The sequence below is a fragment of the Saccopteryx leptura genome, chromosome 6, assembly GCF_036850995.1.
Source record: "Saccopteryx leptura isolate mSacLep1 chromosome 6, mSacLep1_pri_phased_curated, whole genome shotgun sequence".
NCBI lineage: Eukaryota > Metazoa > Chordata > Mammalia > Chiroptera > Emballonuridae > Saccopteryx > Saccopteryx leptura.
Window position 1 is genome coordinate 66,944,657 of NC_089508.1, and position 25,841 is coordinate 66,970,497.

A 25,841-nucleotide genomic window follows, 5' to 3' on the forward strand; every position below is an offset into this window, starting at 1 on the left:
CCCGGGACCGGGAGGAGAGTCCACCCGAGCCAGGGAGCCGAGAGGGGCGCCAGTCTCCTGGGGCTGCCCCAAGGCGCTCTGTGCGCTAGGCCTTCCTACGCGCCCGCCGCAGACCCAGCCTCCCGGCGCCGCTGACGGGGCGCGGGACCCCCTCCTGCGTTTGCACGGGGACGTCACCGGCCGCGCGCTCCAGCCGGGTGGGCGGGGCCGAGCTGCGCGCCTGCGCGCTGCGCCCGGCGGGCGTGAGTGCGGGCGGCGGCGGTGGCGGCGGCGGCGGCGGCGGCGGCGGCGGCGGAACCGCGGCCACAGAGTCTGCAACAGTAACCGAGCCATGGCTCGAGCTAGCCAGCGGCGCGGGCAGGCAGCAGCCGCAGAAGGCGCGCGGGCTGCGTCAGGGGAGCCGGGAACCTCACAATCCTAAGAAGGAGAGGGGCGAGAGGGGGCCGGGGACGAGGGGGCTGGGGACACTGCGCTCACCCAACGGTGCGGATCCTTTTTGGAAATTAATATTTTTTTAAAAAGCCGAGGACGCAGAGGGGAAGGTGGGGGCAAGAGGGAAGGCGAGACACACAGAGGGAGACAGAGCCAAACAGTGAGAAGAAGGAAGGAAGGCAACAGTCGCCGGCAGCCGAGGTGAAGACTGGACTCCGCGCTCCCTTCGCAGCCTCTGTCCGGCCTCATCGATGTTGTGTCCGCCGCCCGCTCGCCCGGATCACAATGAATGCGCAGCTGACCATGGAGGCGATCGGAGAGCTGCACGGGGTGAGCCATGAGCCGGTGCCTGCCCCTGCAGACCTGCTGGGCGGCAGCCCGCACGCTCGAAGCTCGGTGGCGCACCGCGGCAGCCACCTGCCCCCCGCGCACCCGCGCTCCATGGGCATGGCTTCCCTGCTGGACGGCGGCGGCGGCGGCAGCGATTACCACCACCACCACCGGGCCCCCGAGCACAGCCTGACCGGCCCCCTGCACCCCACGATGACCATGGCCTGCGAGACTCCCCCAGGTATGAGCATGCCCACCACCTACACCACCTTAACCCCTCTGCAGCCGCTGCCGCCCATCTCCACCGTCTCGGACAAGTTTCCCCACCATCACCACCACCACCATCACCACCACCACCCGCACCACCACCAGCGCCTGGCAGGCAACGTGAGTGGAAGCTTCACACTCATGCGGGATGAGCGCGGGCTGGCCTCTATGAATAACCTCTACACCCCGTACCACAAGGACGTGGCTGGCATGGGCCAGAGCCTTTCGCCCCTCTCCGGTTCCGGTTTGGGCGGTATCCACAATTCCCAGCAAGGGCTCCCCCATTATGCCCACCCGGGCGCCGCCATGCCCACGGACAAGATGCTCACCCCCAACGGCTTCGAAGCGCACCACCCAGCCATGCTCGGCCGCCACGGGGAGCAGCACCTCACGCCCACCTCAGCCGGCATAGTGCCCATCAACGGCCTTCCTCCGCACCACCCGCACGCCCACCTGAACGCGCAGGGCCACGGGCAGCTCCTGGGCACAGCCCGGGAGCCCAACCCTTCCGTGACCGGTGCGCAGGTCAGCAATGGAAGTAATTCAGGGCAGATGGAAGAGATCAATACCAAAGAGGTGGCGCAGCGCATCACCACCGAGCTCAAGCGCTACAGCATCCCACAGGCCATCTTCGCGCAGAGGGTGCTCTGCCGCTCTCAAGGAACCCTCTCGGACCTGCTGCGCAACCCCAAACCTTGGAGCAAACTCAAGTCCGGTCGGGAGACCTTCCGGAGGATGTGGAAGTGGCTGCAGGAGCCCGAGTTTCAGCGCATGTCTGCGCTCCGCTTAGCAGGTGAGCGGACCAAGGAGTTGGGCGCGCGGGGATAGAAGGGATGAGAAAGCCTAGGGGCCGAAGGAGGGCGGGAAGTAGAGAGAACTGATGCCGCTTTACCCCGTCACCCTCCCCCCCCCCCAACCCCGAGAAGGGGGTCCTTGGGCTTGGAAGAGCCAGCACGTGGCTCCAGGCAGCAGACTGCCTCCCCCAGGACTTGGTGTTGGGCTGTGGAAGGCTCCGGGAGCTGAGTGGTGCGACTTCTGCGGCCGTGGGAACGCATTTGTGCCGGGAGACCGCGCGGAAAGCTCGCGCTGCGGAGGAACAGTCCCATGCCTGCCCAGACACCGTCTGTGAGTCGCTTCTCGGCTGGGTACTTGGGTCTAGGTAGAGGGAGATACTGCCAGGGTGGAACTACGCTCCTGGCACACACTCGGGCGCTGGGCCGAGCCGCTTGCCAGTGTTGGGCTGAGCTCGCGGTGGTGACCCGCTCCCTCCCTAACTCCTGGCGCGGGGCAGGACAGGGTTGGGGAGCGCAGTCAGGGTTCCAGCGAAAGGTTCTGAGGCCCGGGGGCGGTGGGTCCGCGCGGACGCTGTGTAGTGGTTAGCTCGCACGTTGCGCCTGCCACCGGCTGTGGAAAGGAGACCGACTGCGCGGAGGTCCGGGTGCGGGCGACTGAGCAACTACGGGGCTTACATCTGAGTCCAGGCACAGCCTTCGCTGCCGACTTGCTCAGGACTTTGCAATTTCATTTTATGCCTCTGCATGATTTTTCGTCTGAATCCCAAATACCGGGGAGGGTGGGAATGTGGAAATAGCCCCCAAGTCTTCGGGCAGAGGTCTCCCGGGCCCTTAGCCCGGACGTTCCGGAGTCGGGCAGCGAGGTCTCGGCGGCGCTGCACAGGCTCCGCGTTTATCTCGTCAGCCTCTCTCGTCCAGGTGCGGACAAAGGTCTGGCCCGCCGACTGGCCGAGGGGACAGCTGAGCCCAGCCTGAACGGCCCGGGGGTTTCGTACGGCTCCCACGACCCCCGAGGGCGGAGGATGCAGGGGAGGCAGAGCCGGGGTAACCGAGGGCACGCTTGATTTGTTGAGACCCGCACTGAGCTGATTGACCCGCGGATCCACTCCTCCCACCACCCACCCACCCAGTCTCAGCCCGGCGCCCGGGCCTGAGTCCTGGCGAAGAGAAAGGTAACACCCGGTAAGCGGGTGTGTTAATTAACTGATCGTTCTCCATTAATTCGTCCCTGGAGAACGAGAGACAGTCAATCCTCTCCGAGCTGGGGGCACTGAGCGGTCTCACTGACTAAAATCAAAGCGGAAGACCAGCGCCCCCTCCCCCACCTGGGGCGGGCCAATGGGGAGCTCGGGGGAGGCCGGGGCCGGCGCGCCCGCGAGCCTGCGCCTCGAGCCCGGACAGACCCGAAGGAACCCGCGGGGCTGAGTGCTCGCGGGCTCCCCGCCGAGCGCCGCGCCGGCTGAGTCTCAGCTCGGCCCCGCTCGTCCTCTCCACGCAGACCCCGCGCAGAGAAGCCGCGGGTAGGGGCTAGGCAGGGAGAAGTTAACCAGGTGCCCTCCGGGCTTCGGCGATTCCGCTCCGTAGCCCTGTGCGCAGCCACTGTGTCGCCCCCACAGGCCGCCCGGGACCCTGGGGTCGCTGCAGTTCGGCGGGAGCGGGGGGAGAAACGGCTGCCCCTCCCCCTGCCTGCTCCGCCTCCGCTCCCGGAGTGATCGACGCCTTTCCACACGCCCACGCCGGACTCGAGCCCCTCTCAGGGCCTTTCACCTGGGCAGTGCGGTCCCGGGCACGCGGGGTGCAGGGGGTGGGGCAGGTGGCGATGGGAGGAAGCTGGTCCCCTTCCCGCCACCTGGTGAGAGCACTGGCTCAGGACTTCAATGACCCTTCCTCCGTCAGTGCCTTCTGTTGTCCCCTGGAAGGACAGACTGACGACCCCGAGTCCTGCGTGGACGCCTTCTGACCTCCATGCCCGGGAGGCACAGTGCTGTTGGGGGGCAGCTGGAGTGCTGCGTCCCGGACCCGCACCAGGGAGGCTCACGGGACCGGGAGGGTATTGAATGGGCGCCTGCCTGGCACCTAACAGCCCCGCACTTCACCCTCGGCCCGGGCCTGCGGCCTGTTTGAGGGGCGGGGGGGGGGGAGTCGGAGACTGTAGGACACACATTTGGCCCCTAATGATCAGGACCTCATCTCAAAGGGACTCCGGACTCCGTATCCTAAGACCCGGATGGAGCGTCGTCTCTTTTATTTGTCTTTCGTTAGTTTAATTAGAGGGGTGGGGAGGGCCGGGATGAGGGCACGTGCGGAGCGAACTCGGAGCAATTCCATTACGCTGCAAAAGCCATGACCTGTTCTCAAGTCACCGAAGGACAACGAGCCATTCTGTTAACATTGTCATTTAGAAAAATAAATAAATAAATCAGCCCTCTCAGTGATTCCTCCTGGGCGTCGCAGGAGACTTCAAACGAATTGCAGGACATGGTGGCTGTATCTGAAATATCGCCACCTCCTCCCGGCCGCCGCCTTCCAGAAACCAAGACGCTCCTTGCTGCTTTGCTCGCTGCCGCATTCAAACACTAGTCAACTGAGTCCCTGCCCCACGTGAGGCCGGGGCCCGCCGTGGTCCGGCCCAGCGGTAGCGGGAAAGCAGCTTCTCCACGCCCCTTCCTATAGCCCAGGTTCCGCGAACTCACTGCTGAGAGTCAAGCCCTCCACACGTGACAGCGTGTTTGGGGGAGGGGGGGCGCCTTCTCGTTTCGAAATTACATCTGCTGGTGGAAGATGGGAGACAGGAGGAAATTCTCACTAAATTAACTACCTTTTAAAAATCAATATGTTTCCTCAATGCAGTACTTGCTGCTGCCCCATTAAGTGCAGCACAACCAGACTCGCGCGCGGCCTCGCGTCCCAGGTGGGGCGGGTGGGTGGGTGCCCCGCCCCTGACGTGGGCGCCTATTAAGACGCGAGGAGATTAGTTTCCAATTAAAGATTCCAGAAGGCGTAGACCACACTAGCGGAACTGCCAGCCCAGCCCAGGAAGAGGCGCTGGCGCTCACCCACCAGCTGGCGCAGCGCCGAGGACCTGGGGAGCGAAGCCCGCAGCCCCGGAGTTTGGGCGGAGGTGCGTGCTGGGCCACTCGGACCCTGTAGTACCCGGAGGTCAGGAAACCTCCCAACAGCGGTATGGAACCCGCCGTGTCTCCCGCACCCGGACTGCGTCCCCTTCCCGTCCGGGATTTGCTCCAGCGCGACTGAGAGAAGGGCCTGAGCCAGGGAGGGGCGGGGCGGGTAGAGGAGGACGGTGGGGTGGGGGTGGCAGGGGGGAATCAGGCCATGAGGTGGCCATGAGAAAGTCTCGCCCCGGCCAACCTGGACTGTGTTTGCCATAAGTGGCCTTGTGGCCTGGTTGATTGATAACAGGCCCCCACGCAAGTTAATTTGCTTTTTGTTAATATTTATCCCGGCGGGTGACATTTCAACTGCCCAGTCCCTTCCCTGGGCCGCGGGAGCCGAGCAGGAGTGCGAGGCCGGCTCTGGGAACCCCTCTTCCCCAGTCCTCGAAGCCTCCCGGGCCGGGAGGAAAGCCAGGACTGGGCGTGTGGGGCGGCGGACCTGGAAGAGTGCCTGGGCGGGTAGAGTAGGAAGAGAGGGTGCCAAGCGGATTGGTCCCCTCGCGCCCCCGTGTCCCGTGTCTCGGCGGCGCGGTGGGCCTCGAGCTGTGCTCGCAGTGCAGCTGCTCCCTGCCTGCTGAGCTCGAACAAAGGGCAGGCAGGGCGCGGCCCACCGCCGCTGCAGCCTCGAGTCCCGCGAAAAGTGCCTCCTCCCAGCATAGCTGGGGAACCGGCCAGTTGTCAAGGCGGAGACCTAGCGATCAAAGATACCCCTACCACCAGGCCAAATGGTGGCCGTGCGCCCAGGGAGTTGGCTAGGTACCCCGCTCACACCAGCTCAGCAGGAAACCAAAAGGCCTAGCTGTTGGGGACAATTACCAGAAGGTTCTGCTTGGGCCTTTCTTGCAGCCCATGACTGACCCCTCCAGAGTATGAGACAAAAGTGTCCTCTTGCCATCCCCACTAGGGAGCACAGCCTCCATGAGGAGAAACAGGAGCGCGCGGGGTTAGGAAGAAGTGTGCACGTCGTTTGGGGTTGGGGAAACCTGCTTCTGGGCTCGAGGAGGGCTAACGGTTATTGTGTGGTGACTCTGGAGTCAGCATATCGAGGCCGCTCTCTGGAGATAAACACCACTGCCTGTTCAAAGGGCAGCTGGCTGTCCGGCCAGCGGTGCAGGCCCCAGCACTTTGGAAGCGCCAGGCGGGTGATCGGAGTGGGCCGGAGCGAGCAGCCCGGCCCAAGGTTGCTGTGGTCACCCGAGACCTCGCTGTTTTGCACTGACAATTGGGACGGGCTGTGCTATCCAGTAGCAGGTTGTGTTGTAGCAGCTGAGTGACTAAAAGTCCAAGACACGACTTTATCTTCAAGCTTCGAGCCGTTAGCACCGTTAATGGGCGGCGGGGAGCTGGACTTCGGCCCTGCGTTTGGGCTCATCTTCTCCCTGGCAGAGGGACCCGCTTTGCTGCGATAGCTGCGCGCGCCCCCTGCGGGCCTGGTGCCCAGCAAGCTGCGTTGGTTCAACCTGCTTCGGAATTGTTCTAGGGATTTCAAAATGATAACTATTTTTAGAATGAGTGTGGAGGAGGAAGAAAACCATACCTAGTGGATCTATCTTGGTCCCCAACAATGCCTTAGAATTACCGCAGTGACGTGACAAAATTGCCATCCCCCCCAAAGTACACCTTAACTCTAACTTATCCAAACAAGCCGCGTGTTTGGATTTCTTATCTGAATTTATATTTTTGCTGGCGTGTTTTTTTTTTGTGAAAAGCAGGGTCAGAGTAGAAGTAGGAGGTTGGGGCTGAAGGGTGTAGGAACGGCAGGGCGAATTAGCGCTCCCTTTATTTTTTTTGTTTCCCATTCCAGCTAAGTGACGGGAGTTAGAAAGCTGCCCTGATGCATTGAGCTTGGAGGTCTTTGTTTCCTCCCTGTGGTGTGGGTGAAAGGGCGTTCGGTGGCCCACCGCCTTGGAGCCCTGGTGTAGCGTCAGGACCCTGGACAGGGCCCACGCGGGCAGGCTGCCTGGTCCAGTTTCTCTTCGCCCCTTAGAATCTGGCTGTGATGTCTCTGAAGAGTTGTAGTGAGAAAACGAAAACTAACCGCTAATATTCAGAAGTTTGTGAGAAATCTTAAGAGGCCGCCAGGAATACACACCGCCACAGTCAAGTAATCGAAGACATCAAACCTATTCTCGTCGATTAGGTGGTTGATCTTTTCATCCCTCTCTGGCAGCTTTCTGTATGCATCTGAGCGCATGTATACACCTGCTTATAAAATCGGAATTCCAGTCCCTATGGGTGTGACAGGGGTTGGATCATTAAGCTAAAACGTTCAATTCAATCCCTTTGATCCATGCTGGGGAAAATCTATAGTCATCTCTAATCTACGAGGTCTTTAAGGAGGTTGTTACATGGACTGTTTTGATGTCATCATTTACACATTTGTGGCAAATTCAGCTAATCAAACAGATGCTGCTACCCAAGATTCTCAAAAGAAACACTTCTTACAGAGTATATCGGTAAAATTTATTGTTGATTTCCTTGTAAGAAAGAAAATCCTGAAATCTGATGAGGATGGATAATTAACAAGGAGGTTTCTGGTCTCTTACTTCCCAGAATCCATAATTAGAAGCCTTGCCCTTCAAGTAACAGTTCTCAGTGCTCTTTGTAAACTCCACATATCGGAATAAACACCAACTTAATGTTTAAATTATCCAAGGAGCTATATTGGGTTGGATGAGAAATTACTAGTTTCACCTCAGTCCCTGTTAAAAAAGCAGAATTTTCACACTCTTGATAAATTGAATGGTCCCCTAGGGTAACAACAGAAGGGGGGTCTTATTGAAGTCATGGTAGTTAGAGGGTAGATTTCTTATAATTTCAGATAAAAGCATTCAACAAGTATTCATTAGCCTTATGTATCTATTCAAATAAGATAGATAAGCAGATTTGGAAGGATAAAGCTATACTGTTTCCACTGGTGTCAGCCTCAGAGAGTTCAGAAAAAAAAATTATTTGTAATGTGAGTGAATTTAGTGCCTAATCATAAATTTTTGTCTTCTATCAATAGATTTGTACAGATTTTTATTTTAACGCATGTTAATAATGAAGCTTTATTTCCTCCTGAAATGATAGGATTGGGTTAGATGACTAGACCAATCACAAGATAATCTGATTATTTTGATACAAACATGGATTTATGTTTTATCATAGGGTCTTGCTATAAAGTCATCTCATTACATTCCTTTATATTATCATAAAGTTGGAACAAATTAGCTTCCAGAAATTTTTTTCTTATTTATGTGAGACAATTTAATAAGACAACAGCTGAACAGAACCAGATCCTGAAGCATAACCCTTCGGTTTTTATGGCAATTGATAAGCAAGGAGCTTATGTCTGCTTTTCACTTTCTATTAATCAGGTACATGCTAGGCACACAGACATTCTCATTTAATATTCATTGCCCATGCCAGTGACTCCCAAACTGTGCTACATGTTGAAATCACTTAGGGATCTTATTTTTTTTAAAAAATGATTCCTGGCAACAACTCTAGATATCCTGCTATAATTGGTATAGGGCATGACCTGGGCATTGGGATTTTTAAGAACTTGAGGTGATTTTAATGTGCAGCCAAGTTTGGGACCCACTAATTTATGTGGTGATTAGTATATGTCCCCTGTTTCTCTGCACCATGAGGTTAAATAATGTACCTGTGATGTCACAGCTGGAAATCACTGATATTCAGCTTCCCCAGTTCACAGCCCAAAATACTTTACCCCCCTCCCTGTGCCTCTATTCCTAGTACAAGTCTGCCAGATCAGTGGACCCCAAATGTGGAAGTAACTTATTCTCTGTCACAAACACCAAATCTAGACAGTCTCTACATAACAAAGGTCTTGAAATTAGAGAGTGTGTGTCTTCTCTCTGGGACTCTCAAAAAGAGTTATTTATGGAAACTTACTTCCTTTTTACCCTAGACTTATACAAGAGACTTTATTGCTGTCTTTTGAAGAAGTGGCCGGAGGAAATGTAAGGCAGTAACAGAACTAGATGTGGAACCCTAGTCTCCCTATCCATTTGTTCACTTAAACAATTACTGATGGGCAAGACCCATCTCATTAGATGTGTTCTGTGGGTAGGACTGCTCTATGGGGACCCATGCCTAGAGGAGGGCCCAAAGGCCTAAACCTCCCCTACTTTCAGGCGTTCGTCTTCTGATCTGCACTTGCACAGCAATTACATTTCTTGGCTTCATATCAGCACTTGCCTCGCTATTTCAAAGCTTGCCTATTAATTTATATTTTAGGGCTCTGCACTAAAAAAAATAACAAATTGACTAAAACGTTGTATATATGTTGGCAATCATCCAGGGGGCAACTTACAATTTCCATCAAACACTGTATGTTTCCAGTTAACCATGTGTTTCTCATCTTCCTTTGCATATGCCAAAAGGCACTCAGAATCGACAGTTTCTGAAATCACTGCTTTCGTTTTCGAATCTGGTGATGATTTCATGGTCCCAAAGAGAAATTATCAAAGGAACACAATAAACTATGTGCTTTTTGCTTTCTTTCCTGTTGTCTTCTAAATCAGATCAATGGGGAAAATTAAATAAATAAACGAGCGAAGTGCGCCACCTAGTGGCCCCGTGCTCACTGCAGGTGAAGTGCGTAAGAGGAGTAGCTAACGTGATTCAAGTATTGATGGAGTCACAAAAATCGTTCATTAAGGCAATTTAATCTTTGCTATTAAATGTCCTTTCAATTCATTTGGAGTAATTAAGATGCAGTTAAAGTGATTAAATTCTAATTACTTATGCCAGACAAAGACATATTTGTCACACTAATGTGGTTAACTAAGGACTCAGAAAGAAAGTTAACATTTACTTCAAATAATGCAACTGGAAAAATCAGTTCCTCTTTTCATCATTAATCCAGTGAACTGGGTGATTATGTAATGGCACTACAAGCTCATTAAACAGGGGAAGTGCTGATTCAAATGACTGCTAGGAGGAAAACCTGAACCAGGAGCACCTCAGTACCGTTTGCTCAACATTCCCAGCAAAGTTACTTGGTGTTCTTTCCCACTCACAGCAGTAAACAGCTCCTGAGTTTTATCCTGAAGTTAAAAGAGGGATAGGACCACAGAAATCTTGTAGTACCAGCGTACAGACATTGTTAAAGCAAAAGATATTTTCTTTTTTTTTTTTTTTTTTTTTGTATTTTTCTGAAGCTAGAAACCGGGAGAGACAGTCAGACAGACTCCCGCATGCACCCGACCGGGATCCACCCGGCACGCCCACCAGGGGGCGACGCTCTGCCCACCAGGGGGCGATGCTCTACCCCTCTGGGGCTTCGCTCTGTCGCAACCAGAGCCACTCTAGCACCTGGGGCAGAGGCCAAGGAGCCATCCCCAGCGCCCGGGCCATCTTTGCTCCAATGGAGCCTCGGCTGCGGGAGGGGGAGGGGGAGGGGTGGAGAAGCAGATGGGCGCTTCTCCTGTGTGCCCTGGCCGGGAATCGAACCTGGGACTTCTGCACACCAGGCCGACGCTCCACCACTGAGCCAACCGGCCAGGGCCAAAAGATATTTTTAAATGGTAAATCAATTCTTGGATAGAGATGGTCAGAGGAGGTGTGTCTGGGGGTGGGGTGGCAGCTACTCTGCAGGCTTTAGGGCCACATTCTTTCATTCCTTCACACAAACACCCTTGCTATTAAGCAGTCCTCCTCCTCCTCCCTAGTTCCACTTTCACTGCCTTTGATGCATAGAGGCAGATTCCTCCACATAGGATCATCCCGTTTAATTATTAGGCAGACTCCTGAAGGGCGGTCAGTGCCTTAGCTGCACATAGGTCTCTTTTCATTGTTTTTCTACATTCACATCTAAAGCCATGTGAGATTATAAGCCATCAGGTTACCAATATGTGCACATAGTTCTTAGTCTCTTGCAATAGCTTAATGAGTGCTCATAAAAGTAAGATGAATTGAAACTTAATGAATTAGAAGTTTGCCTTTACTTACAAAATGGCTTCTTAAGGCAGTGCCTAGCATTTGCCTGGGAGTGGGGGTGGGGAAATGATCCTAGGACAAAAATGGTCACACAGAAAATTGGGGATTGTTTTCCCCAGGAGATGAATGTCTTTTAATACTGTTAAATTTGCATGTTGAAAACCATACTTGTGGAGATTGTATCTTTCCCCTACTAATCTCATTGAAATTCAATATTACTCTGTTTACTTCATAAGCAAAGAAGCTAGTTATCAAATTTATCAGTCACTTAAGTCAAACAATCACCTTTTAAAAATAAATTGGCATCCTGACCTGGGTCTCTCTGTCTCACTCACTGTCTCTGTCACAAATAAATAAATAAATAAGTTGGCATTTATTTGAATATTTACAGAATCTTTTTTTTTTTTTTTTTTTTTTACAGAGAAAGGGGTAGATAGGGACAGACAAATAGGAAGGGAGAAAGATGAGAAGCATCATTTCTTCGTTGCGGCATCTTAGTTGTTTGTTGACTGCTTTCTCCTATGTGCTTTGATAGGGGGACAATACAGCAGAGTGAGTGACCCCTTGGTCAAGCCAGCAACCTTGGACTCAAGCCAGCGACCTTGGGCTTCACACCAGCGACATTTAGGCTTAAGCGAACAACTATGGGGTCATGTCTATGATCCCACACTCAAGCTGGTAAGCCTGTGCTCAAGCCAGATTAGCCTGCACTCAAGCCAGTGACCTCGGGGTTTCAAACGTGGTTCCTCTGCATCCCAATCCAACACTCTGCGCCACTGCCTAGTCAGGCTACAGAATCATTATTAATTTAATAGATCATATTATGTCACCTTGAATTACTAAAACAAACAAAAAATTTAAAACCCTGGAGTAAGAATCAAGAGCCCCCGAGGCAGATTCTTGCGCTAATTAACTCTGAGAATTTGTCAAATCATTGACCCCTTCTGGGCCTCAGACTCCTTAAATGTAGAATTTGGCCTTAGGCTGCGTCTTGGTCCCACATTCTATAATCGATTGCCTTCTATGATGACTGTGTATCCACAGCAAAGTCTGTTACCTCAATTTAGTGCTCTGTCCCAAAGTCAGGATTCAATAAGGAGTACAGCCCAGGGCCCTTCTCTCAGACAGGGTCCCAAAGCCAGGCTTTCCTGTCAGATGGTCAGGAGGAAACAGTCTGTTCCATCAGGAGTGCTGCCTTCCAGCACAAATATGCTGCAGTTGGAGGCTGCGATTCCTGTATCCTAATAGCACACGCTGTGGGCAAGGCTATGGATCCTCAGTAAGTCAAACACTGCTGGTGGGAATGTAAATCAGCACTGTTGCTTCAAAAGATAATTTGGTATTATCTTATAAACCTGAACGGGCAACTATTTGGCAACTCTAACTCTTTAATATATACTCAATATAAATTTACAGACGTTCAGCTCTAGTGGGATAGTTCGGTTGGTTAGAGCATCATCCCACCAACATGCAAAGGTTGTGGGTTTGATTCCCCAGCAGGGCACATACAGGAACAGATTGATATGTCTGTCCCACTCTCTCTCTCACCCTTTCTCTCTCTCTAAAATAAATAGGTAATCTTTAAAAAAGTTGGTTTTTGGATTTTTTTTTTTTTTTTTTGTGGCAGAGACAGAGAGAGAGTCAGAGAGAGGGACAGATAGGGACAGACAGACAGGAAGGGAGGAAGATGAGAAACATCAATTCTTTGTTGCGGTTCCTTAGTTGTTCATTGACTGATCTCTCATATGTGCCTTGACCAGGGAGCTACAGCAAACTGATTGACCCCTTGCTCGAGCCAGTGACCTTGGGCTTAAGCTGGTGAGCCTTGCTCAAACCAGATGAGCCCGTGCTCAAGCTGGTGACCTCGGGGTCTCGAACCTGGGTCCTCCGCATCCCAGTCTGACTCTTTATCCACTGTGCCACCACCTGGTCAGGCTAAAAAAAAAGTTTTACAGATGTCCCTGGAGAGCTGTACAAAACTGTTTGTAGCAAACAGCCCAAATGGCCTGGCCTGTGGTGGCACAGTGGATAAAGCGTCAACCTGGAATACTGAGGTCACTGATTCAAAACCCTGGGCTTGCCTGGTCAAGGTACATATGGGAGTTGATGCTTGTTGCTCCTCGCCCTCTTCTCTCTCCTCTCTCTCTCTCTCTCTCTCTCTCTCTCTCTCTCTCCTCTCTAAAATGAATAAAAAATAAATTTTTAAAAAGCCCAAATGTCCACTGACAAGGAATGCATAAATAAATCGTGATGTATTCATATAAAGCAGCAGTATACTGTGATGAAAATGAATGGGCCACAGCTATTCACAATAGCATCATTGAGTCTTAGGAACAATGCTGTGTGTGTAGAAAATCATACCAGACCAATACCATTTCACAAACTCAAAAGCAAGCAATGCTAAGTAACTTATTGTTGGCAAATATGTAAGTATTTTTTTGAAAAACAAATGAATAATGAATACAAATCCAGGAGAGAGGTTACTTCCAGTGGGGGAAAGCCAGCTGATCAGAGGAGAGAACACCTTTGTGGACTCAGCGGGCTGCTGATGTTCTAGTTCTTTTGCTGGGTGCTCCCTTAACAGATAGTTATTTTGTTACTATGCTTTCTATCTTCAATACATATCGTTTTGTAGGCAGTAAGTGTTATTTCATTTTAACATTGGGAAGGAGAAAGATTGTTTTTGTCTGGTTCCCCAATGCATACAATTTGTACCAGACAAACCCCACAATGTTTGTATTGTCACGCAGTTCCTAGCCCTATGCTGTCAACCATCTTAGGAATTATATGCGGTCAAGTCTGGACAAAAGTGAAAGAGAAAATGGCATTAGATATGGAAAGCGGGGGGACATTCTTTTCTGGTCTGAGCAGCTGCTCTAGCAGTGCTGTGCTCAGTCCTGGGATGGCGTGCGTGTACAGCAGGCTGGGCCCTAGGAACTCAATCGAGTGGGGAAGAAAAAGAAGTAACTACTCATATCCTTCTTCCTGGTTATTTGTTTTTCTGTGCCAAGGAAAGGTTCAGGGTGTGATGAAGTGACATTTTTGAAGCTCTGGAAGATGAGTAAGACTTGGGTCAGAAGTGGAGGAAGAGGCTCCCAGGAGAGGGAACAACAGCATGTGTGGCAACCCTGGCTGGAATCCCTTTGCAGAAGCCTTCTTGGGTCTGACTCATCGCAGGTCTGGAGGCCTGTTTCTTCCCTAGCACAGAGAAGTGGCACATTACCTTCCCAATGGTAGCAGAAGCCTCCTCCTCCAAGGCTGTGGCTTTCAGTGGTGAGAAGAGGTGGGCAGCGGGCTTCGTATCTCCCTAGAGAAGCAAATCAGGTTGGTGGAAGAGAAGTCGGGAAGAATATATGTTGGGTAAAAAGCCTCCCTCGTGATTCTAATATAACTCCAAGTTGAGAATTAGAATATTGACATTGAGAATTTAAGAGCAAGTGACTTTTATTTTTGTCCTTTTATCATTTACTTTACCCTTTTTTCTAAAATAACCTATAGTTCCATAGCTTAAATACAGGATGGGGCAAAAGTAGGCTTAAAGTTGTTTGCATGGCCCTTGCTGGTTGGCTCAGTGGTAGAGCGTCAGCCAGGCGTGCAGGAGTCCTGGGTTCGATTACTGGCCAGGGCACACAGGAGAGGCGCCCATCTGCTTCTCCACCCCTCCCCCTCTCCTTCCTCTCTGTCTCTCTCTTCCCCTCCTGCAGCCGAGGCTCCATTGGAGCAAAGTTTGCCCCGGCGCTGAGGATGGCTCTGCGGCTCCTGCCTCAGGCGCCAGAATGGCTCTGATTGCGGCAAAGCAACGGCCCAGATGGGCAGAGCATCGCCCCCTGGTGGGCATGCCGGGTGGATCCCGGTCGGGCGCATGCGGGAGTCTGTCTGACTGCCTCTCCGTTTCCAACCTCAAAAAAAAATAATAAATAAATAAGTAAATAAAATAAAAATAAAGTTGTTTGCATGAAAAATAATACAATAATTAATAGTAGTACAAGAATAAACTGTTTTGCATACTCACAACTGTACAGTTAGTTTATTCTTGTATTATTAATTGTATTATTTTCTGTATGAACTACTGTAAGCCTACTTTTGCCAACCTCTGTATAATATTGTTGTTGCATAATATATAATGTTATATATCATTATATCACTTCTTTGTCTCTTTTTTGAGATCAAAACTTCTGTAGGAATAATTGTTTTTATACTCTTCTCCATCTAAAGAATTATTACTGTTCTTTCGGCCCTTTCTCCTCAAAGTGTGGTTCCTAGACCAACAGCATGGGCCTTTTCTGGGAACTTGCAGAGAAATGCAGACTCTCAGATTTCACCCCAGACCCACTGAATCTGCATCTTGACAAGCTCCCCTATAGATGCATGTGCACATTCAAGTCAGAGACGCACCATGGAGGATCCTATCACATTATCCAAAAGGCCTGTTTTCCTTCATTCACTAAAACAATGACTGAGTGCCTGCTGTGTGTCCAGCTGTGGGCTAAGTGCTGGAGCTTAAAAGAGGAATGATGTGTCAGGTCCTGGAGGAGATCACAAGGAGACTATGTGCAGGTAAATAAATCCTTACAAGGTCTCTGATAAAGTGCTACAATCCTGGGAGGAACAAAGTTCTGTGGGAGCAGGAAAGGAAGTGGAAAGAGGACTGAAAAGAGACTGCGAAGAACCCAGTGTGTCTGTATGGTCCAGGGATTGGAGCCCATGACAGTAGGAGCTAAAGGAAGTTGTCTGTCCCATGGAGTTGTGGGATTTGTGCTTTTGAAAGCAAGCTTGATGGGAGGTGATAGAAGAGGCAAGAGCAGAGGACTAGCCGGGGGGGGGGGGGGGGGGGCGGGCGGCGGACAACAGGTTATGAGGATCTGACTATATGTTACTGCCAGCAGAGGCGGAGAAAATGGGTGGGCAAAATTTGAGAGACATCTCTGAAATAGAATCCAAGAAACATTGTGGAGAGTGAAAACAAAAGTGAAGCTGGGTGGTTGGGCACCCCTTTACCTGTATCACGGCTGTGGAAATGGAAATGGAAAGTTATAACATTTCAGAACAGTTCACCCTCTCAATCTGTCACCACTGCACAGATTTGATACGTAAAATCAGGTAAATTGTCTATGCCTCACCGGAACATGGCACTTAACGGGGGCAACGTGATGTTACTGTGATGCTAATGAGGTAAAGATTGTGGGTTCAGTGCTTCAGGTCTGGTTTTCGCTTCCCAGTGTTGGCGGACAGTGATGGGCCCTCTGATTCTAGCCAACGGCCTGCGGTTGGGCACACAAGAGCCAGGGTAATGGTTAGTGCAGTCTGGGAGCTAGTAGAGAGACAAGTAAATCACTGTAACTTTTGCTCAGGAGCCTCCTGTTGATAAGCGAAGACAATAGGAGAGGAGATAGAAGCACAGACCTGTGGAGGGACAGACGAGTGTTGGCAAGTCTTGGTTTTAGTCACTTTCAAATAACTTTTGAGATGAGAATTAACCATAAGCATATTCTGATATGAAAGAAAAGTTTGCTTTATTCTAGTTGTTTTCATGGTTGCTCATGAGCCCCAAATTTTTTTAAAATTGTTTTTAATTAATAAATATTTATGTTTGAGTACATACAGTGGGCACATTATTTTTTTTTAATTTTTTAAATGGCATTAAAAAGATATACAGAGAAAACAAAGTTTTCCTCCAAACCTATTCTCTAAGGCAAAAGATTTATGCAATTTGAGGAGAAACGAGGGTATCAAACCTATTCTCTAGTCACCTGGTCCTTCTTCCCTTGAAACAATCCCTGTTACCATTTTCTTGTGTATTCTTCAGTGCTGGCTTATGGCTTTTCAAGTTTGTGAGCACGAGCGCGCGTGCGTGTGTGTGTGTGTGTGTGTGTGTGTGTGTCCATAGTTTAAAATAATCAAGGGTCCCCTCCATGTCCCGAATAACTCTCTAGGGAATATAGTGAATGTCTCTTGCTTCCTCTTGCAAAATTCTGCTCTTCTGACGGACAATTGCCTCCTACATTTACATTTACATGCCCAACGGTGTGCTGCCCTGTGCAATTATCTGAGCAATGACATTAAAGGATCAGCACAGGGTGACCACCCTCCTGGGAATGTTGAAAATGCCTCAAGTACTTCAATAGCTGTCCCTTTATGAAAAACAACTCGATATACGGAATGATCCAAAACTTAAGCTTATAAAACTATATTCTATCTACCACCCAGCCTTCCTATTTTAAAGTAATTAATGCAACACTCAGACACAACTACTAACTATATCAATTTAGAGCCTTCAACACAAGAGTGAAGGCTTTTTTTCTAACAAATTATTGTATTATGTATGTATAAGTTAGATCCTGCTTTTGTCATGACATAGCCCTACTAAATTTTTTTTACTATGTCCAACAGCTTGTATCTTATTTTTAAATTTTACTTAACTCCAATGCTTTTTAAAAAAAGAACTTATTCTTGTAAAAGTATAATATACTAATCAAGAAAAAAAAAAGAAGACAATCACTCATAACACCCTCACAGAGAGATAAGCCCCTCCTTTTGTTGTAAATATCATTCCAATCTTTCTTGGATGAGCTGATATATACATACTATTTTGTAACATTTTAAATTAAAAATCCCACGTTATTAAATTTATGGTAGAATATTTGAAAATACATAAAAGATTAATGGAGACAATAAAAATTCCTGGTAATTGCACCATTCTGCCCCCTCCCAAAGACCTCCCAAGTAGCATCCATTCATTCGACAACTGTGTAGGGACAGAGCTTCCCAGTTTGCAGGGCAGCAGAGAAGAAGGTAAAAGCCGTCCCTTTGCTGCTGGAGCACTCATTCCATGTCAGAAAAGTACAAATTTTCTGTTTTATAGATATGCTGTATTTTAATCAATTCCCTATTTTTTGGACCCTTAGGTTGGCCCATAATTCACTGGGTAAACACAAATTTTTATGACTTCATAATATTTTAGAAGTATCAGAATTTATACTACCTCTCCAACAAATTCCCCATCACTGGACATTTCAGTGATTTCACGGTTTTTTGTTTAGTTTTGTTTTTGCTCTTACTAATGAATGACAGCAGTCAACATTATGCATAAAACTTTACAAAATATTGTCTTTTTCTTTCAAAAATATTTTTTTTCTAATTATGGGAGTAATACATTGTCAATGTAGAACTTTGGAAGATATGAAACATTATAAACAATACAACAAAATCAAATCATCTATAATTTCATAACTGAAAGATCATACCTCTTTATATGTTGGTTTGTTTCCTTCCCGCTTTTTAAAAGTACATAAATAAAATATATTTTTACAAAATTGAGCTCATAGAGAATTTATAATTGAACATATCTTTCTTTTTTTTTTTTTGTATTTTTTGAAGTGAGAAGGGTGCAGGCAAACAGACTCCCACATGCGCCCAACCGGGATCCACCTGGCATGCCCACCAAGGGGTGATGCTCTGCCCATCTGAGTCATTGCTCCATTGCAACCAGAGCCATTCTAGCTCCTGAGGCAGAGGCCATGGAGCCATCCTCAGCGCCCAGGCCAACTTTACTCCAATGGAGCCTTGGCTGCAGGAGGGGAAGAGAGAGATAGAGAAAAAGGAGAGGAGGAAGGGTGGAGAAGCAGGTGGGTGCTTCTCCTGTGTGCCCTGGCCAGGAATTAAACCTGGGACTTCCACATGCCAGGCCAACACTCTACCACTGAGCCAACTGGCCAGGGCTCTTGAACATATCTTGATGTCAGTCATTAAATATTATTCAAAATTATGATTTTAAATAATTTTTATCTGAAAATTATTTCAGAGTTTTTAATGGTACAAAAATAAAATATAGTATAGTTCTGCCCCAAAAGCTGTGTAGGTTAGAGTTTCATCCCAATACCCAATGGTTGTGAGTTCAATCCCTGGTCAGGACACATACAGGTATAGATTGATGTTTCTTTCTCTCTCTTTTCCTTTCTCTCTAAAATTAATAAATTTTAAAAAATAGTAGTAAAAGAACATTAATATACTCTTTATACAATTGTTAACATGACCAATTGTTAACATTTTGCCTTACTTGCTTTATCATTTACTTGTTCACATTCTCTCTCTCTCTCTCTCTCTCTTTCTCATACAGAATTCTTTTATGCAGCAGCAGGGGGTAAATTACATACATCTTGGCCTTGTATACCTAAGTACTTGAGTGTATTTCCAAGAGTAGGGATATTCTTCATATAGTCAAAGTTCACTTGTGTCAGTAGACCCAGTAAAGCTGTTCATCACATTGTTCTCCATTCAGCCAAATATTAGGATGTCATTTATCTACTTTTTCTTTAATCTGAAACATTTCCATTTCCATTTTATGACATTGACATGTTTACAGAATACAGTTCCCATTTGTTAAAAAACATACTTCTCATTTTGTGTTTATCTGACATTTCCTTATGCTTAGATTGAGGTGATGCTTTCTTGCCAAGAAAGCTGCATGGTGAGGTATGTCCTTCTCAGGGGGTCTCATTTGGAGGCCCATGAAGTCTGTCTGGCCCTCACTAAACTGGGAAGTTCATTTTGATCATCCAGTCATGGTGTTGTTTAATTTCTCAATTGTATAATGACTAGGACTTTTTTTCTTCCTTACTAATAATAAACAATCTGCGAGGATATACTTTAAAACCATGCAAATATCTTCCTTCTCCTCCTCCTCAAAATTCCCCGTAGATTTAGTATCTATTGATTCTTGCCTGATCTAATCTTTATCATAATGGTTTAAAATGATTTTCCATCTCCAGCACTCCTGCCATATTTAACAGTCAGCTCTCATCTTTCTACTGTGAGCAAGAGTCCCCTTCCCTCTTGTTTACTTATCCATTATTGGTGTAGACTCATGTATTCCTTTTCCAATGGTTTAAAATTCATTATTATACTTCACTATTTCAGTGCTCAAGTTGTCCTATATTTGGCCAGTGAGAATCCCTTTAATCCAGCTCCTGTGTTTTTTCTTTCTTTCTTTCTTTCTTTTTTTTTTTTTTTTACTTTCTTGAATAGTAATAAGATATTTCAAGCTCATCTGTTGCCTCAGCCCTAGAATCTGCCCCTTCTTTGTGGAGCCTGGCTTATTTGAGTAAGGAACAGACGCCCAGGAAGACCAGGGCATCTGACCAGGTGGTGGGGCAGTGAATGTAATGTCAGACTGGGAGGCAGAGGGCCCAGGTTCAAAACCCCAAAGTCACTGACTTGAGCCCAATGGTCGCTGGCTTGAACCCAAAGTTGCTGACTTGAGCCCAAGGTTGCTGGCTTTAACAAGGGGTCACTCGCTCTGCTATAGTCCCCCGCCCCCCATCAAGGCACATATGAGAAAGCAATCAATGAACAACCAAGATGCTGCAATAAAGAATTGATGCTTCTCGTCTCTCTCCCTTTCTGTCTGTCCGTTCCTGTCTGTCCCTCTCTCTGCCTTTCTCTGTCTCTGTCACACACACACAAAAAAAGACTAGGATTACTAGCTGTGCTCACAGCTAGTAGTATGACTTTGTTTTTGGCCCTTCCAGACAAATCCAGGAAAAATAAGCATATATATTTACACACATACTAATGTACATACACACATTCATACATCCATAATGCACATGTGCACATAAATATGCTTATGTACATATTGTTTTAAATCATAAGTTCACACCACATTCCATTGTGATACATCCCCATAGGATTTTTCTTGCCTTCCCCATTCTGTATTTTTGTGTCTCTTCCTCTATAGTGAGCGCCTGGCACCCAGTAACTTCTCTCTCTCTCTCTCTCTCTCTCTCTCTCTCTCAACATGAATTTACTCTTTTACTCAGTCCAATAATACATCTAAAATACTTTCAAAATGGCTTCACCCATACTCATAAAATAAACAAACCTGCTAAAATATTTTGAGGTAAGATTCATCTGCAGTTCTTCCCATGCAAATACCTCCAGGCATCACTAGGGACCTTGTTAGAAATCCTACTGATTCAGAAACTCTGGAGAGAACCTGAGACTCTGTGTTTGAAATGCCCTTGAAGTGATTCTAACGCATGCTGATGCTGGAGAAGCCCAGTCTGAAATATGCAGCATGGGTTTATGATACGGGTATATGTGTGTGCCCATGTGCCCTGTGTTATTAAATGTCATAAAATAATACTTTTAACATATTTGAAATGTAGCAGCCACAATACAGGTCCAGTGCAGACTAACAGGGGTCCTATTGTCACAGCAGGGGTAGGAAGGTGTTGATTTAAAGGTAAACAAATCCTCTATTTTTTGTTTCTCCTCCTGGTGCCAGCGAGGAGGAAAGGGGAGGGGAGGGGTCTGGAAGTGGCCTTACTGATGTCAAGGGGTGCTGTTCCTTTCGCAGCTCCCGCACCTCCCTGTAGACAAACGAGGTGAACTCAGGATGGAGGAAGCTCTGTTAGTGTTGAAAAGTGTACCGCCATTCATCTGATTCTTGCCCTCTGTTCTCGCCCAACTTCCTCTCTCCTCAGAATCACAGAACAAAATCCCCTGCTTCAACATTGAGCACTATGGACACTTCCACCTCCAGGCCTACCCCTGCCTGCCACCCACATGCCCACTTTCCCTCTGCAGACTGTCTGTGACAATCACAAGAGATGCATTTTACAGTGACCATTTCATTGTGGAAAGAAGGGGGAGAGGTACCTGGACCTTCCCAAATTCCACCAAAAGATCCCACCAGACAGCCTTTCCTAGGCCTTAAATCAGTGGGTCTACCTGGTTCTCTTGTACAGATTCCCTTGCCACTCCTAAGATTCTGATTGAATCTATCTGTATTTTTGACAAATGCGGGGCATGATTCTTTTTCTCTTGGTAAATTTTGAAGTATTAGCCTAGGAGCAAGTGATTCTTCAACTTTATCACTCATCCAAATTAGCTGGGTGAGAAGCTTGATTAAAATGTCTGTTTGGCCTGACCAGGCAGTGGCACAGTGAATAGAGCGTCGGACTGGGATGCAGAGGACCCAGGTTCGAAACCCCGAGGTTGCTGGCTTGAGCGCCGGCTCATCACCTTAAGCATGGGGTCACTGGCTTGAGTGTGGGATCATAGACATGACCCCATGATCGCTGGCTTGAACCCAAGGTTGCTAGCTTCAGCAAAGGGTTGCTCACTCTGCTGTAGCCCCCAAAGTACATATGAGAATGCAATCAATGAACAACTAAGGTGCCATAGCAAAGAATTGATGCTTCCCATCTCTCTCCCTTCCTGCCTGTCTGTCTTTATCTGTCCCTCTCTCTGACTTTCTCTTTTCTTTTTCTCTGTCAGAAAAAAAAATATCTGTTTGTGAATCCCACTCTCAGAGGATCAAAATCAGTAGTGATAGGAGGAGATTCTGTACACACTCTGTACCCTGGTTACTCAGAGTGTGGTCCTGGACCAGCAACTGGGCATTACCTGGGAGCTTGTTAGACATTTAGCATCTCAGCTGCCCGGCCCCGCTGGATCAGAATCTTCATTGTAACAAGATGTCCACATGATTCCAGTCAGAGAAGGACTGATTGAGAATAGTGATTCCCAGTCTTGGATATGTGTTACAATCACTTGGGAAGCTTTCACAAATCTCAGGTGATTTCACTTTATAGCCAAGTACTTTATAGCTGAGAACTTTAAGTGTCCGTCCTTCCAGCCTCTCCCAATGCAGAATTCAAGCCAGCCATGAAGTCCAGGTGGAAGCAATGACACCCTCACCCATGGATCCAGGACACCAACTCAAAAATTCCAATGATGGCCCTGGCCGGTTGGCTCAGTGGTAGAGTGTCGGCCTGTCGTGTGGAAGTCCCGGGTTCGATTCCTGGCCAGGGCACACAGGAGAAGTGCCCATTTGCTTCTCCACCCCTTCCCCTCTCCTTCCTCTCTGTCTCTCTCTTCCCCTCCCTCAGCCGAGGCTCCATTGGAGCAAAGATGGCCCGGGCGCTGGGGATGGCTCCTTGGCCTCTGCCCCAGGCGCTAAAGTGGCTCTGGTCGCGGCAGAGCAACGCCCCGGAGGGGCAGAGCATCGCCCCCTTGTGGGCAGAGCGTCGCCCCCTTGTGGGCGTGCCGGGTGGATCCCGGTCGGACGCATGCGGGAGTCTGTCTGACTATCTCTCCCGGTTTCTAGCTTCAGAAAAATACCAAAAAAAAAAAAAAAAATTCCAGTGACACGGCAGTTACTAGAAGAAAAAGGAACAAAATGGGATGTCATTTCACCTTATTTAAAAGGTGCTTTTTTTTTTTACAGAGACACAGAGAGAGTCAGAGAGAGGGATAGATAGGGAGAGAGAAATGAGGAAGGGAGAGAAATGAGAAGCCTCAATTCTTCATTGTGGCACCTTAGTTGTTCATTTATTGCCTTCTTATATGTGCTTTTGGGAGAGGGACTACAGCAGAGCTAGTGACCCTTTGCTCCAGCCAGCAAGCAACCTTGGGCTCAAGCCAGCAACCATGGGGTCATGTCTATTATTCTATGCTTAAGCTAGCCACCCAGCGCTCAAGCTGTTGAGCCCATGATCAAGACAGATGAGCCCTCACTCAAGCCGGCAACCTTGGGGTTTCAAACCTGGGTCCTCCACGTCCCAGTCCAACACTCTATCCGCTGGGCCACTGCATCACTACCTGGTCAGGCATATAAGACATTTTTTAATTTATATCCTTCACCCCTTGAATTTCAGTTTCTACAAGACTAGGATCATCTCATTAATTGTATGGTTTCCACCACACAGACTCTGTGTAGGTATTTACTGACATTATTCATAAATTGCATCTTTATCAACTCTGTCTTTATCGACTCGAGTCACCACCTAGAGTTAGCAAGAACAGACACAAATAGCATCCCTTTGCTTTTTAGTACCCAGTGACCCCCCCCCACCTGGGCACCTCACCTGGGAGGGGCTGGTTGTCCAACTTCCGGCTCATTTATATAGCCCCGCCCAAACTCAGCCCTTCCAAGCCTTCTGCTCTTCCAGCTCTGTTTCACCAGCCCCCTCCCTCCCTGGCCGAAACACCTTCTAACTCCATCACAGGAGTGATGGCAATATCAGCTTTCTTTACCAGGGCTCAACCCCCTTTCACTCACTTGTCAATGACATTTCAGGACTATCCTCACTACCACAACCCCATTAAAACCTATGTAATTTTAGCCTGACCAGGTGGTGGCACAGTAGACAGAGCATCGGACTGGGATGCTGAGGACCCAGGTTCGAAACCCCAAGGTCGCCAGTTTGAGCACAGGCTCATCTGGTTTGAGCAAGGCCCACCAGCTTGAACCCAAGGTCGCTGACTTGAGCAAGGGGTCAATCGGTTTGCTGTAGCCCCCCAGTCAAGGCACATATGAGAAAGCAATCACTGAGAAACTAAGGTGCCACAACAAAGAATTGATGCTCCTCATCTCTCTCCCTTCCAGTCTGTCTGTTCCTCTCTCTGTCACTGTCAAAAAAAACACACACAAAAAAAAAAACCCTATGTAATTTTATTAACAAATGTCACTCCAATAAATTTAATTTTTTAAAAAAGAAAATAAATGAAATATCTCCCACAGTGCCATTAAAGAGCTTCAAAATAATTATTTAATAAATGATTAAGGCAATCTCATGGAAGTGCACCTATGTATACATTTTCAAAAGATAAAGACTTGTGTCTTGGGTGTCTTCATTTTCCATGGGGCCACATCCAGTTTATTTATGTAACAAGGATGCCAAAGAAATAAGCCATGATCTACTCCTAAGGATCTCATGATCTAGTGAGAGAGATGGGTAAGTAGATAATTATCCAGGGGACTCTATGAGCACAGGAGATAGCAGTTCTCCCTGGACGGAAGAGGAGATAGAGAAGGCTTAGCAGAAAATGAAATGCTTGAGCTGAGTCTTGATTACAAAGGGAAATTTTATATGGAAAATAAATAGAAGGAAGGACATCTTGGTGAAGGGAACAACTTGCTTGAACAAAGGAGTGGGGGTGAAAGTTCTTACGTATTAATGACTGACTTCTGGGCAGTGTGGCTCACTGGGTGGTCGTGGGGGCAGTAGTGGGAAATGAGATGGGAAACGTGGTTGGGGTCAATGTCCCCAACCTTGAATATCATGGTGGACCACCCACAAAGAGCTTTCCTCTTGAGACCCTTGTAAAACTAATTGTCTAATACATGTCACTGGGAGAGTAGCACTTACAATTGGATTCTACAGACAACATTCCAGAAATGCAAACAACTAATTTGAAATTATTAGTGCAATGTCTGATGACTTAGTGCAAAGTCAAAATTTTAAGTTATTTTTGAAGGCATTTTATTTCATAACTTTCAATTGCTGTGAATATTATAAGGTATTATTTACAGCTATTAATTAGAGGAATGGGATCATGAAACTAAGACTTACAATTCACATTAGGTTTGTATGAGATAAAATGCATAAGTATCTACTGTAATACATCAGCTGTGCCATTCATTCATAATTAGGGCATCAATAGCACATATTTCCAATTATTGGGGTCCAAACTGTTGAGGGACTATTCAAGGTGAGGGATACTGATGTAATAAAATTCAAATGATCCAGCCCTGGCCATTGGCTCAGTGGATAGAGCGTCGGCCTGGCATATGGATGTCCTAGGTTCAATTTCCGGTCAGGGCACACAGAAGAAGAAACCTTTGCTTCTCTCCCCCTTCTTTCCCTCTTCCCCTCCTGCAGCCAGTGGCTCGATTGGTTTACCATAGCCCCAGGCACCGAGGACAGCTCCGATAGAGCTCATCAGCCTCAAGTGCTAAAAAAAATAACTCGGTACAAGAGCATTGGCCCAAGACCGGGTTGCCAAGTGGATCCCAGTCTGGGCACATGCAGGTGTCTGCCTCACTGTCTCCCCTCCTCTCACCAAAAAAATAAATAAATAAATAAAAATAAATTTTAAAAAATCCAAT

General features: G+C 48.0%; 1 protein-coding gene and 1 non-coding gene across 2 annotated transcripts in view; both read left to right on the forward strand.

Moving 5' to 3' along the window:
• Positions 1 to 433: 433 nt before the first annotated feature.
• The window catches only part of ONECUT1 (one cut homeobox 1), a 46,744-nt gene continuing 21,336 nt past the window's right edge, over positions 434 to 25,841 (forward strand). The window contains exon 1 of the mRNA XM_066344538.1: positions 434 to 1,822. Within this exon, the coding sequence (XP_066200635.1) occupies positions 718 to 1,822 (1,105 nt within the window). The 5' untranslated portion in view covers positions 434 to 717. The remainder of the gene's footprint in view (positions 1,823 to 25,841) is intronic.
• On the forward strand, positions 22,688 to 22,763 carry TRNAD-GUC (transfer RNA aspartic acid (anticodon GUC)). Its single transcript has one exon. It is a non-coding gene; the product is annotated as a tRNA-Asp (tRNA).